This window comes from Nerophis ophidion, linkage group LG04, assembly GCF_033978795.1.
Source record: "Nerophis ophidion isolate RoL-2023_Sa linkage group LG04, RoL_Noph_v1.0, whole genome shotgun sequence".
NCBI classification, from domain to species: domain Eukaryota; kingdom Metazoa; phylum Chordata; class Actinopteri; order Syngnathiformes; family Syngnathidae; genus Nerophis; species Nerophis ophidion.
Genome location: NC_084614.1, coordinates 35,952,854 through 35,967,793, shown reverse-complemented (window position 1 = coordinate 35,967,793; position 14,940 = coordinate 35,952,854). Strand labels below are relative to the sequence as shown.

The 14,940-nt window shown below is 40.4% G+C and overlaps 1 protein-coding gene across 4 annotated transcripts in view; it reads right to left on the bottom strand.

Moving 5' to 3' along the window:
- Nucleotides 1–7,513, bottom strand: part of p2rx5 (purinergic receptor P2X, ligand-gated ion channel, 5) — a 31,387-nt gene extending 23,874 nt beyond the window's left edge. Inside the window, exon 1 of one of the 4 annotated variants that reach the window (XM_061897972.1) lies at nucleotides 7,151–7,513. In XM_061897972.1, coding sequence (XP_061753956.1) covers nucleotides 7,151–7,281 — 131 coding nt within the window. In that variant the 5' untranslated portion in view covers nucleotides 7,282–7,513. Of the gene's footprint in view, nucleotides 1–6,865; nucleotides 7,066–7,150 lie in introns of those variants that run through there. The other 3 variants (XM_061897971.1, XM_061897974.1, XM_061897973.1) reach the window with 3 other exon arrangements.
- Nucleotides 7,514–14,940: the final 7,427 nt, after the last annotated feature.

Below are 14,940 nucleotides of genomic sequence, written 5' to 3'. Positions count from 1 at the left end.
GAGGTTTATTAATTTATTATTTATATTATTAATATAACTAATATGGTTTATGTTAATTTATTAATTAGCTGCTGCAATGCACCAGGAGATTGTTGGTACAGTCTAGGCAGGAAGCGTGCAAAAACATCCAGGCTGTATCGCAGGACAGACAAGGAAGCTCGGGAGAAAGTTACCCACCGCAACATCAGATGGTCAGAATTATGGAAAATTCCACAGTTTCCTAATACGGTCAACCTATGACACCACTGCCCTCGCAATCTCCACCGGTGTCACTTTTGCAATACTCGAAACGCAAGTCTCCAGCACATTGTGTCAGTCTGTAAGATCGCACACTCTAAGGGGCGCGACAGATGGCGCCGCGACCAGATCCTGAGAAAACTATCCAAAGTCACCACCAGTAAAGAACCACATCGACTTTGTCGTGGAAGGCGGGGAATGGTAGATACAGCAGATCAAGGGACATGAGGGTGGACCTCGGCAGACAACTTTGCTTTCCTACGGAGATTACCACTACATCTCTTCATCTTGACATTGTTGTTTGGTCCACTAAAGAAAAGTCGATGCACCTAATCGAATCGACAACTCTACAGGAGGAAGAGATCGAGGCTGCATTTATAACTCACATTAAAAATACTAAAAGTTCTTATCTTGATTATTGTATTGTACCCTACGTTCTGTCCTGAAATCTATGTTCCAAGAACCCCAGTTTATTCGTAATTTCCAGAGGCCAAAAAAAGCCTGCAGGGTCTAGAGAGTTTTCCATTCTGGCTCCAGTACTCTGGACTGCCCTGCCAGCAACAGTTAAAGATGCCACCAATTTAAGTTACACCTTGAAACTTATCCATATACTGTAGCCTTTAAATATATCCTGTTTAAGACCAGATGACCTGCTGCTTCTCTTTTTTAGCCTCCTCTCCTGCATGGAGATGTTGCCAGGTGGCCACGGATAATTCCTGGAGAGTTACCAGTCTGAAAGAAGGCACTAGCTGGGGACGGTATAGCTCGGTTGGTAGAGCGGCCGTGTCAGCAACTTGAGGGTTGCAGGTTCGATCCCCGCTTCTGCCATCCTAGTCACTGCCGTTGTGTCCTTGGGCAAGACACTTTACCCACCTGCTCCCAGTGCCACCCACACTGGTTTAATTGTAACTTAGTTATTGGGTTTCACTATGTAAAAGTGCTTTGAGTCACTTGAGGAAAAAGTGCTATATAAATATAATTCACTTCACTTCACTGTTCTAAGTCATGACCTAGGGTATACCACTACTCTGTGACGTAGATGAGGACCTCTTTCCTAATGGACTAGACCATGGGTGTCAAACTCTGGCCCGCGGGCCAAATATGGCCCGCCGATTAATTTCATTTGGCCCTTGAGGCAATATCAAATTAACATTAGAGCTGGCCCGCCGGTAACATCACATTCACCGCTAATACTCATACTTGGCAACCCTCCCGATTTTCCCGGGAGACTCCCGAAGTTTAGTGCCCTTCCCGAAAATCTCCCTGGGCAACCATTCTCCCGATTTCCACCCGGACAACAATATTGGGAGCGTGCCTTAAAGGCACTGCCTTTAGCGTCCTCTACAACATGCCGTCACGTCCTCTTTTCCTCCATATAAAGAGCGTGTTGGCCAAGTCACATAATATATGCGGCTTTCACACACACATACTTGGCCAACAGCCATGTAGGTCACACTGAGGGTGGGCTTATAAACAACTTTAACACTGTTACAAATATGCAACACACTGTGAACCCACACCAAACAAGAATGACAAAACACATTTTGGGAGAACACCCGCACCGTAACACAACATAAACACAACAGAACAAATACCCAGAACCCCTTGCAGCACTATTTCTACCGCTATAATATACACCCCCCCCCCCCCCCCCCGCTACCACCAAACCCCGCCCACCTCATTTTTTTTTTATTTTTGAATTTGTTAGCCTGTGGAAAAAGTTGATGTTGATATTTACCTCAGAAAGCTGCAAATAGAAAAGAGGCATTAATTTTTTTTATTACATTTTATTTAATATACCACTGATGTTTTTTCGTTTGTTTTTTGAAAGTTGATTTTGCACTATTACGTTATATAAGCTCTGCCTGTTCCATGGGAGGAAGCTGGAGTACCCGGAGGTAACCCACGCATTCACGGGGGAGAACATGCAAACTCCACACAGAAAGATCCCGAGCCCGGGGTTGAACCCAGGATTACTCAGGACCTTCGTATTGTGAGGCAAAGGCACTAACCCCTGTCCCACCATGCTGCCCTATTTAAGCCTTGCTTGTTCAATATTTATTGCAAAACTTGTTTGGGTCCCTATTTAAAGGTTAATTTCTTCAACCTTGGCCCGCGGCTATGTTCAGTTTTAAATTTTGGCCCACTCTGTATTTGAGTTTAACACCCCTGGACTAGACTCTCACGTTTACATGAATAATGCAATAACGATACCCACTTGGCATCCATTGCAGCCGGTCACTCAGGAGGGAAATCCCCACATCTGCGGCCCCTTCCAAAGGTTTCTGCTTTTTCCCATTTTGGGTTTTGAGTTATTCCCTGCTTGCATGTAGGTTTCAGATCAGCGGATATTTTGGGTTTTGTGCAGCCCTTTGAGGCACTTGTGGTTAAGGGATATATAAATAAATAACTAATATAAATAAATAAAAACTTTGATTAATTGATTGATTGATTGATTAATTGATTTGAGCGCAAAAAGGCCAAATACGCAGAGTTAGCTGCCGAGTGCGGAGAGGCTCGCTGGAAGACTACCCAGTTGAAGTTGGATGTCAAACTTTTGTAAGAATGTCAACCACACATCTCCTGAAGGACACGGGAGTGACCGGAGGAAAGATGAAGAGGGCAGTAAAAGAATTGCAGAGGAGGCAGAAAAAGACAAATTTTGGCTTTGGCTGAGGAGAAAGGACAAGTGCAGGGGAAAGAACACCTTACAGCAAAAGAGCCATATGGGACAACATCTAGCAGCTGCAGGGAGTGCCTGGGAGATGTCACAACTGTGAATGTATAAAGTTGTGCGGTCACAGAGACAGCCTGCCGATGTGTATGACCATTTTCGTGTGCTTTAAATTTTTCGAATGCTTTTTTCCCAATTTTTAAATCCAGAAGTAATAAAGGTGGGCCCTGAAAAGTGTGAGTTTGTCCTGGGTGATTGCTTTGCAATAAAAACACATATTCCCTTCTGTATTGTATCATAATTAACCCAAGGAAAGTCTTTGTACCACTTTTCTTGAAATCTTCCAAGTTTTGTTAGACAGAACTTGAGTGTCCATGAATTTTTGGTGTGGCTAAGTCACAATGTCACACAACCCCACTCAACTGCACTTCCTACATACAAGAAAGCAACACCGCTTTCCACTTTTTTGTGAACTCTTGTTAAATATCCACTGTTATGTTACGCTACTATACTTTTTTACCTGTCAGTTTGCTCCTGTCTCTCCTTCACTTTGACTCCCTGCCTCAAGCCTGTGAGGTTTCTGCATGGCATTTACATATTTACAACAGATAACATTAGTAATGTACTGTAGCAGCATTTAATTTATAAACATAACCAAAACTGTAGAATAATGTACAGATGATTGAATATTTGTGATATTAAATTAAATGCATCTTAATAAATCTACTTGACATCAGCCATCAGCTGTTCTCCTTTCTTATTATAATCAATAATGTGATTTTGAAATATTTCCTTACACCCTGAAATGCCACCTGACACCCTTAATCCCTGACTTTTTTTTAGTTATTCTCCTGTTAAAATAAACGGTTTAAAAAGTGATAACAGGCTGAGCTTCCTCAGTTTGTTTACATTTACATCCCTCAATAATCTATGTACTACCATTCTACTGATAAGACATAATTGCACATCAGATCTAATATAATTTTATACGTGTTGATAAATGGTTGAATATAAGTAGGTGCTGTCTTAGTCTTGGAGTGTAACCACACATTCACATTCCCACTCACACTAACATTATTCTTTATAAAATAACAGAGTAAGTCCTGCTGCTGTTTCATTGTTTTGTAGTGGTGAAATGCTGCTATCTGGAAGGGGATGACTAAACAATCATTTAAAAATAATAATAACAATAAATTAAACACTTTGTTGGTGTAGAACAACCTGAATGCCATGTGGCATTCACACAACTAGTATTTATGTTACTTGGGAAAACTGACGAAGTTAGTAGAATTAAGATGACTTAACTCAAAAAACATTGTCTTTAAATATGAGAGTAAATAAACAGCAAGGCGTTATAAACAATAAAGTACTATCCATCTATCCATCTATCTATCTATCTATCTATCTATCTATCTATCTATCTATCTATCTATCTATCAATCTATTTATCTATCTATCTAAACAAGCAATATGTATGGCAACATTATCAGCACACCGTCTGCTTGCTAGTGTCATCCTCTCAGCCTGCACTCAGTCTTTCTCTCGCTCCCGCTGCACTCAGAGCTGATGAAGGTTGATAATGAATAAATTGTTGTTACAATGTAAAAATGATTTGTTACCTGTGGTAACGCCACCATGATAGAACGAACATCCGTATAATAATCCTTGAACAAAGTAACGGTGAAGCTCATTGTTAAATAAATTAAATAAAAGATCTTCTTTCCACTCCCTTTCTGTCAGAATTGGATCGTAATGTTTACATGCTGTGCAGTCCTTTTTGCACTACATGACCTAATATTATTATATTGCTGTCCGCCTTGTACTTTTTATCTGTCATTGTCTGAGATAAATGAAACGAAAGAAAGAATGAATGAAGTCACATGAATGTAAATATGTGAATATGTCCGCTGTACATTTTTTTATGTGGGTGTCTTTCCTCAATATTGGGTGAAACATGTCCCCCCATGTGCCACAGTTCCTACGCCCCTGGTCCTCAATACAAAGCTAGGGGTGTCAATTTTTGACCTGCATTTTTCTGGTTTGTGTTTTTTATTGAGAAGGGTGTCCCGGATGATTGTATGAGGAAATGTTCTGTATCTCGATCTATTTAAATTTTAGTTGAGGACCCTTGATTTAGGGCAGCACGGTGACACAGGGGTTAGTGCATGTTAGTGCAATACGAAGGTCCTAGGTTCAATCTGGGGTCTTTCTGAGTGGAGTTTGCATGTTCTCCCCGTGATTCCGTGGGTTCCCTCCGGGTACTCCAGCTTCCTCCCACCTCCAAAGACATGCACCTGGGGATAGGTTGATCGGCAACACTAAATGGCCCTAGGGCAGTGGTTTTTAACCAGGGTTCGATCGAACCCTAGGGGTTTGGTGAGTCGAACTCAGGGGTTTGGCGGGGATCAAAACACACCCGACTCTTTGTGTAAATACAAACTTCTCCCTGTTGGCATATTACAGATACGGCAACAGCTGACTGATTTGCAGGTGTGTAATTTGTTGTGAGTTTATGCACTGTCTTAGTTTTGTTGTTTGAACAAGGTGATGTTCATGCACGGTTGATTTTGTGCACCAGTAAAAAAAATATGGTAACACTTTAGTATGGGGAACATATTCACCATTAATTAGTTGCTTATTAACATGCAAATTAGTAACATATTGGTTCTTAACTATTCATTAAGTACTAATTAAACCTTATTTGGCATGGCCTTATTATAACCCTAACCCTCTAACCCTGACCCTAACCAAATAACTAACATATTCTATTACTTAGAATATGTTCCCCTAATGCAGTGGTTCTCAACCCTTTTTCAGTGATGTACCCCCTGTAAACATTTTTTTAAATTCAAGTACCCCCTAATCAGAGCAAAGTATTTTTGGTTGAAAAAAAAAAAGAGATAAAGAAGTAAAATACAGCACTATGTCATCAGTTTTTGATTTATGAAATTGTATAACAGTGCAAAAATATATTGCTCATTTGTAGTGGTCTTTCTTGAACTATTTGGAAGAAAATATATAAAAATAACTAAAAACTTTTTGAAAAATAAACAAGTGATTCAATTATAAATAAAGATTTTTACACATAGAAGTAGTCATCAACTTAAAGTGCCCTCTTTGGGAATTATAATAGAGATCCTTCTGGACTCATCAACTTCATTCTAAACATTTTTTCACAAAAAAATAAATCTTTAACATCGATATTTATGGAACATGGCCACAAAAAATCTAGCTCTCAACACTCAATATTGCATTGTTGTATTTCTTTTCACAGTTTATGAACTTACATTCATATTTTGTTGAAGTATTATTCAATTAATATATTTATAAAGGATTTTTGAATTGTTGCTATTTTTAGAATATTTAAAAAAAAAGATCTCACGTACTCCTTGGCATACCTTCAAGTACCCCCAGGGGTACGCGTACCCCCATTTGAGAACCACTGCTCTAGTGTCCAAATAACTCTAAATTAAGTCTTTGTTACTTGGAATATGTTCCCCTAAACTAAAGTGTTACCAAAAACATACAACTTTGTCTTGAACTTGAAAAAAAAAACATTTTATTTTTCAATAAAGAAGGGTTCGGTGAATGCACATATGAAACTGGTGGGGTTCGGTGCCTCCAACAAGGTTAAGAACCACTGCCCTCGTGTGTGAATGTGAGTGTGAATGTTGTCTGTCTATCTGTGTTGGCCCTGTGATGAGATGACGACTTGTCCATGGTGTACGCCGCCTTCCGCCCAAATTCAGCTGAGATAAGCATCCCCCGCGACTCCGAAAGGGACAAAGCAGTAGGAAACTGATGGATGGATCCCTGATCTATATTACCTACATCTGAGTTACAAATATAACATCCACATTTTAGCTTTGTATATAGATGACAAATCTATTTCATAGAGCTCATTTATAATAAATGTAAATTATTTTTACAATAAAATGAAAAAGGGATATGTACCTAAATGGCCCCGGGGCCGCACTCTGGAGAACCCTTCCGAACGTCTTCTGTCACCTGCTTCACTTTCATTATGTCTCTGGTGTGACGTCACAAAACATGGGTTCTTTCCTCTCACTTTAGGAAGGTTAAAAGTCGTAATAAAGAACAAAAAAGGACGCAATTGCTCTGCCGCTCTAACCAAGCAAACCCGCCTAATGGGTAACTATTTTTAACTTGCTGAACCACTTTGTGCAAGGTTACGTAGCGCAAAAGGCTAAAAAAAAAACGACATGGAGTGCATCTCACCCGATTATGTATCCCAGCACCGCCAGCTGGTAGATTCGAAACAATATCCCGATCTTCCTGTTCTCTGCGATCACGTACTTCTCCGTCTTGTAGTTGAGGAGAGAAACGAAGAAGGTGCCCCAGCCAGCCATGTTGTGTCCCCTACTCAGCTGGTCCTCTCGTCAGGACCACTCAGTCAGTCTGCATGCTCCTCAAACATGCCTGAAAGCAACGTCAACATGTGTTCACTTCCATCTAACTCAAACTGGACATGGGTGAACTTTATAAAGTTTCTATTGGAGGGAAGATACAAGCAGGGCCGTGTGTGTGTGTGTGTGTGTGTGTGTGTGTGTGTGTGTGTGTGTGTGTGTGTGTGTGTGTGTGTGTGTGTGTGTGTGTGTGTGTGTGTGTGTGCGCGTGCGTGCGTGCGTGCGTGTGTGCGTGTGTGTGTGCGTGTGTGGTGTATTTCTACCCTTCTGGAGACATCAAAAAGGAAAAGGACCATCCATGTGTGGACCAGTGAACAAGTTAGGACCGAAATCATGGTCCCAATATGGAAAACCATTGCATTTATTAGAGAGCCAAATGCTACAGTCCGTGAACATTGGGGCCCTCTATTTCTGCCAATAATATTGATTTTGATCATTCACTCCCCTACCATAAACTCATTGCGGCTCTGGCAGTGTTGTTTACATTATCCTATTGTCAGCCTGGCATGTCTTTACAAATGACATGTCATTTATAAAGATATGGGGGTGGCCCAGTGAAGAACATAAATAATACCAATGAATGAACGAATGATGTCCAGAGTGCCACATATGGTTCCTAATCTTAAAATGTAGAAAACATTCAGCTACAAGAGTGGCTTGGGGTTGAACAGTCCAAGTGATAAAGCTTTGTATTTACAGTAAAAGTGTCATCTTGTCTCATCAGTCTTGTACATATTAGTCTTTAATTACTAGTTTATATTTTTAATTAATTGTTCATATTTAATGTTTACTTTGTACAAAGAGAGCGCAGTCTACTGAAGTTAAACTTAACTGGACAATAAAGCTGATTCTGATTCACTTTGGTAACAAAAACCTGAAACAGCAATGTGCAAAAATAATTCGTAGTGCAAGAAAAACAATAATGCGCAACAATAAAATCACTTAAATATATATAAAAAGGAACAAATTAAATTGTTCAAAAACCAAGATAATTAAATTAAATATCAAGCAAATACTTAAATAATATTAATTAACAGAGTTACCAGAAGCGAGGTAACATAACGGTTTATAAACAAATATAAAGTTACTACATATTAAAATTATGTAAATGTTCACAACGATGTGCAAACATTTTGGGGGGAAAAATAGAAATAAACTAACTTAATTCACACATTTGACCATCACATCACAGTTGTGTTCCTCTGTTCTTCACCACTCCACCCACTCCTTAAAACCTGTGCTTCCTGACTTTTCTGGAGGCAAAGTCATTTATGACATCACTGTAAGAAATCTGATGGCCGACTTTGTTATCAATACTAATCACTGCCAGTCCACTCAGTCTTTCTTGAGCCATGGAAGATCTCAAGTAGTTTTTTATTAATTTGAGCATGGAAAAGCTCCGCTCTGTAGATGCAACAGTCACAGGAAGAGTGCAGGCTATCCACAGAGCTACCCAAAGATTTGGGTACAGCTCAAAAAATAAAAAATAAGAATTTTTTGTTAATTGCTTTTGGGGGCCGCCTGTTGGCCGCGGGGCCCTAAGCAAGCGCTTAGTTCGCTTATGCCTTATGCTCTGCTCCAAGGTCAGGATTTTTGGTTGATTTAATGTGCATACAAAAGTAAACATTGACAGGTGCAAAGGCAGCAATATACCATATTTCCTTGAATTGCCGCCGGAGCGCTAATTAATTTAAAACCTCTTCTCACTCCTGCGCTTACCAAAGGCATGCGGTAAAAGTAAGCATGCGCTAATTATTTTAAAACCTCTTCTCACTCCGGTACTTACCAAAGGTATGCAGTAAAAATTTGAATGTGATGTAAGCTTGGACCTAAAATCCTACTGAATAGCTCTTAATCTTCTTCCCTTTATGCGATTTCAAATTACCGGTATTCAAATCAGCCTCCTCCATTTTGAAAATGATGACAGGGGAAGTGTCACTCGTGACGTCACGAGTTTGACCAGGCGGTAATACTAAGCATGCGCTAATTATTTTGGGAAGCGAGTTTGACCCGGCAGTAATTCAAGGCAGGCGCATACTATTTGACCTGCGGCAATTCAAGGATATACGGTATGATAAAAGAAGACGGCAGCTGAAGAAGGACTTCCCTATTCATCCCCGAAAAAACCCGCCAGGTGAACAGCCGATTTTACGACTTCCGGTGCTGACGGAAGACAACGTGCGTTCCTTATGTGACCATAGGATGAACAAACACGCTACGGTACTAAAACTACGGTGACCATTAACAGTTAGCTTGTACAGCTGGGTTGTCCATAGTGCTGCACAGGGGCCATCTGTGGTCCGTGACTCCTTTGTCATCGGCCTTAAGCACATTACGAAAAACCAAAAATAGACATTTCATTTGCACCCTTGGTGGGGAAATCTATCAAAATGAGGGTGGACTTGGAGAAGGCATTCGACCGTGTCCCTCGGGAAGTCTTGTGGGGAGTGCTCAGAGAGTATGGGGTATCGGACTGTCTTATTGTAGCGGTCAGCTCCCTGTACGATCAGTGTCAGAGCTTGGTCCGCATTGCCGGCAGTAAGTCGGACACGTTTCCAGTGAGGGTTGGACTCTGCCAAAGCTGTCTTTTTTCACCTATTCTGTTCATAACTTTTATGGACAGAATTTCTAGGCGCAGTCAATGCGTTGAGGGGTTCCGGTTTGGTGACCGCGGGATTAGGTCTCTGCTTTTAGCAGATGATGTGATCCTGATGGCTTCATCTGGCCGGGATCTTCAGCTCTCACTGGATCGGTTCGCAGCCGAGTGTGAAGCGACCGGAATGAAAATCAGCACCTCCAAGTCCGAGTCCATGGTTCTCGCCCAGAAAAGGAGGAAGTGCCAACTCCGGATTGGGGAGGAGACCCTGCCCCAAGTGGAGGAGTTCAAGTTGTACCGATCCGTTGTGGTGAAGAAGGAGCTGAGCCGGAAGGCAAAGCTCTCAATTTACCAGTCAATCTAAGTTCCCATCCTCACCTATGGTCATGAGCTTTGGGTCATGACCGAAAGGATAAGATCACGGGTATAAGCGGCTGAAATTAGTTTCCTCCGCCGTGTGGCGGGGCTCTCCCTTAGAGATAGGGTGAGAAGCTCTGCCATCCGGGAAGAGCTCAAAGTAAAGCCGCTGCTCCTCCACATCAAGAGGAGCCAGATGAGCTGGTTCGGGCATCTGGTCAGGATGCCACCCGAACGCCTCCCTAGGGAGGTGTTTAGGGCACGTCCAACCGGTAGGAGGCCACGGGAAAGACCCAGGACACGTTGGGAAGACTATGTCTCCCGGCTGGCCTGGGAACACCACGGGATCCCCCGGGAAGAGCTAGACGAAGTGGCTGGGGAGAGGGAAGTCTCCGTTGCCCTGCTTAGGCTGCTGCCCCCGCGACCCGACCTCGGATAAGCGGAAGAAGATGGATGGATGGAGGGTGGTCCCAAAAAGAAGGGATTTTTCACATCGACAGTGTGTCGCTTTTAAAAGTGCTCCCAATCTGGTCAACATATGAAATGACAAGTGTGTGTAAACATTGGAAGTGCTCCCCCTCTGGCAAACATATGTGATAACAAGTGTGTGTACAAAATTAAAATGTGTCCCCTTTGGCCAAATTTTTTTTTTTTTTTAATAAATAAATATGTATTCAGAGACATACTGTAATAACTTAAAGTAAATAATGAAGATTAAAAAGCAATTACCAACAAAAAAATTCAACAACAAAAAAAGTCACTAAAAGCAGTCTTTTTCTCACAATGTTCCTACTTTTTTGTTAAAAAATTGGGAACAATTTCTCATATTATTTCTGATTTTGTAATATTTCAATATTTTCTTGTAATATTATTATATTTTAATGCAAAATGGCGACATAAGTTATATAAAATTATTTTTTTAATACAATATTGCCAATTTTTTGGTTGTTCTTTGCAAAGAGGGACATTTTTTGAGTAAAATGATGACTTTTGTCATCATTTTGCCAAGTAAAATTCTGATTTTATTACAATATTGCCAACATTTTAAAGTTTTTCTTAGAAAATTGTGATTTTTGTCGAGTAAAATTACGACTCTTTTCATACAATTGCCAAAATCTTTATTTTTTCTTGTAAAATTGTGACTGTAATCGAGTAAAATTCCAACTTTTATCATAATTCCGTTGTTCTTGTAAAATTTTGACTTGCGTCGAGTAAAATTTTGGCTTTTATTATGAAACTGACAAAATTCTACGTTTTTCTTGTGAAAGTCTAACTTATTTTTTATATTTTCATAGTATGTAAATATTATTAATGTTGTAAATACAAATCTTTATATATCTAGAAAGGGTGGTCCTATAGGGTTGGGCATTTTTCGGAGGTCTCTAATAGGTAAGAAATACAAGAATGTGTGTGTGCGTGTGGGGTGCGTGTGTGTGTGGGGTGGGGTGGGGGGGTTCTAAAGTAAATATTAGGGCATTTTTTTAAAGTTCATCAGCGAGTAATAACCTGTGATTAATTATGATTATTCCAAAATCAAAATTGTGATTAACCTTTTTTTTTTAATATGATTTATATGAGGTTCTTATTATGAAGTCTTTATAGCACAACTACCTCTCTATCTGGTCAAGATAATTTATCAACAAATTATCTTGAGTTTTTTGCTGATATGGTAACTCATGCAGATAATAGAGTAATCATGGATGATTTGAAAATTCCTATAAATAACCCGTTTGACCACACACCTAAGGCCCGGGGGCCAGATCTGGCCCGCCACTTCATTTAACGTGGTCTGCCACATCATTGACGTGGTCTGCCACATCATTGACGTGGCTCACCATGTCATTTAATGTTGTCCATCACATCATCTAATTTGGTCCCACATCATTTAATATCATCATTGGGCGAACCTGGGGACCACGGCACAGTGGATTATATGCTGCCACACTTTGCAGATGTCGTGTTTCTCGAGCCCTGCATCCTTTCATAGTAGATCTGGGAAGGTGAGGCCTCTGTAGCAGCAGGGTTTGCACAGCAGTAGTGCTGAATGATTTCCCCAGTGGCACGAATAGGAGTGCCCAGCCAACGAAGGCCTCCGCTTAGCCACCTTCTGAGATAGTGGCATAATATTTCCGTATACATGCTTTAAAGTAGCATGCTCAGACCAGTTGAGCAAGTTGGTGTAAGCTCCATCCAGATGCTTTTGTTGTTGAGTAGTTTGAGTCCACGTTCCTGTGCCACAGAGAATAGGCTCTATCAGCATTCCAAAGGTGTACATTTTTATCTCATTACCGATGGTGGAGTGCCATAACTTATGCAGCTTATCAATCAATCAATCATTCAAATTTATTTATATACCACTGAATCACAAGTGTCTCAAAGGGCTGCACAAGCTACAACGACATCCTCAGGTCAAATCCCACATCAGGGCAAGAAAAAACTCAACCCAATGGGATACAATGAGAAACCTTGAAGGGGACCGCAGTGGTGCAATGGACGTCGAGTGAATCTAGTTCAGTGGTTCTCAAATGGGGGTACGCGTACCCCTGGGGGTACTTGAAGGTATGCCAGGGGTACGTGAGATTTTCTTAAAATATTCCAAAAATAGCAACAATTCAAAAATCCTTTATGAATATATTTATTGAATAATACTTCAACAAAATATGAATGTAAGTTCATAAACTGTGAAAAAAATTACAACAATGTGATATTCATTGTTGACAGCTAGATTTTTTGTGGACATGTTCCATAAATTTTGATGTAAAAGATTTCTTTTTTGGTGAAGAAATGTTTAGGATTAAGTTCATGAATCCAGATGGATCTCTATTACAATCCCCAAAGAGGGCACTTTAAGTTGATGATTACTTCTATGTGTAGAAATCTGTATTTATAATTGAATCACTTATTTATTTTGCAACAAGTTTTTAGTTATTTTATATATATTTTTTCTAAATAGTCCAAGACAGACCACTACAAATGAGCAATATTTTGCACTGTTATACAATTTAATAAATCAGAAACTGATGACATTGTGCTGTATTGTACTTCTCTATCTCTTTTTTTCAACCAAAAATGCTTTGCTCTGATTAGGGGGTACTTGAATTAAAAAAATGTTCACAGGAGGTACATCACTGAAAAAAGGTTGAGAACCAATGGAATAGGGCATCAAAATATTTTAACAGGAATTTGAGGCTCAGCTGGATGAAGTGAAAGCAATAAACATAAGTGCATCACTGGACCCCGAAGGGAATAAGCGGTAGAAAATGGATGGATGGATGGAAGTGCATCATGGGCTATTGCAATCCCCAAATACCAGGGTCATGTATAAAGAGAGTATAGCCAACCCAGTTTCAGGCGATCTCTTCAATGAGTGGTCAAAGGCACTCATGTGACTACTGGGCACCATGACTGCTACCAACTTTGTAGGTCTTGGTAAGTTTATTGTCTCATTCCTGTGAGTATCCTGTGTGTGGCTGAAGCATTCAGGAGTGGCGATTAGTTAATTTATCTCGGACTTGCTGCAGGGTGCTCAAACAACCACCAGGTAGCGGACAATACTGAATTATCTCTTACTTTTTCAGACTTAGCAGGTCGGTAGTGCGTTCTTCATACATTCTTCACTTGCATTTTAAGTGTGGGATGAGGCAAAAAAATAACCCAGACCAACAGTATGTGTTTGTGGTGATTCCTCGTTAGGTTTGGTTTTTCCATCCATCCAGCCATCCATCTTCTACACCTTATTCCCTTTAGGGTCGCGGGGGGCGCTGGTGCCTATCTCAGCTACAATCGGGCGGAAGGCGGGATACACCCTGGACAAGTCGGCACCTCATATGCAGGACCAACACAGATGGACAGGGAACATTCACACACTGGGGCCAATTTAGTGTTGCCAATCAACCTATCCCCAGGTGCATGTCTTTGGAAGTGGGAGGAAGCCGGAGTACCCGGAGGGAACCCACACATTCACGGGGAGGACATGCAAACTCCACACGGAAAGATCCCGAGCCCAGGATTGAACCCCAGACTACTCAGAACCTTCGTATTGTGAGGCAGACGCACTAAACCCTCTCCCACCGTGAAGCCGGTTTGGTTTTTCAAAGTGTATAACTATAATTGAATCTCAGTACCATGAATTGATTAACGTGGACCCCGACTTAAACAAGTTGAAAAACTTATTCGGGTGTTTGTACGGAATATGTACTGAACTGTGCAATCTACTAATAAAAGTATCAATCAATCAATCAATCAATACAAAATAATTTAATTCAGTAACAGTAGAAGAGAAAGTCAAACACAAATACGAATAGAAGGACATTGAATGAGTAAAAAACAAAAAACAAATCTGAGGTGTGTAATAGATGAGAAAGTGAATCTCATTGAAAAATATACAACATAAGGTGGCAAGAAATGGGGTGATAATGCATAAAGACATATAGTTCTGGACCAAAATTAATCCATAAACTGTTACTACATCTGAGTTATTGTGCAAAAATATAAAGAAATAAGTACTAAATAAAACGTACTCACTGACCATGTTACAAAAACAAAGATCAGTTAGATTATAATACATAATGAGTGATACATACAGTGATTACAAATACATTGGAGGCAGCCACCACACTTAACATACTTCACACAAAAGTCATAATTTC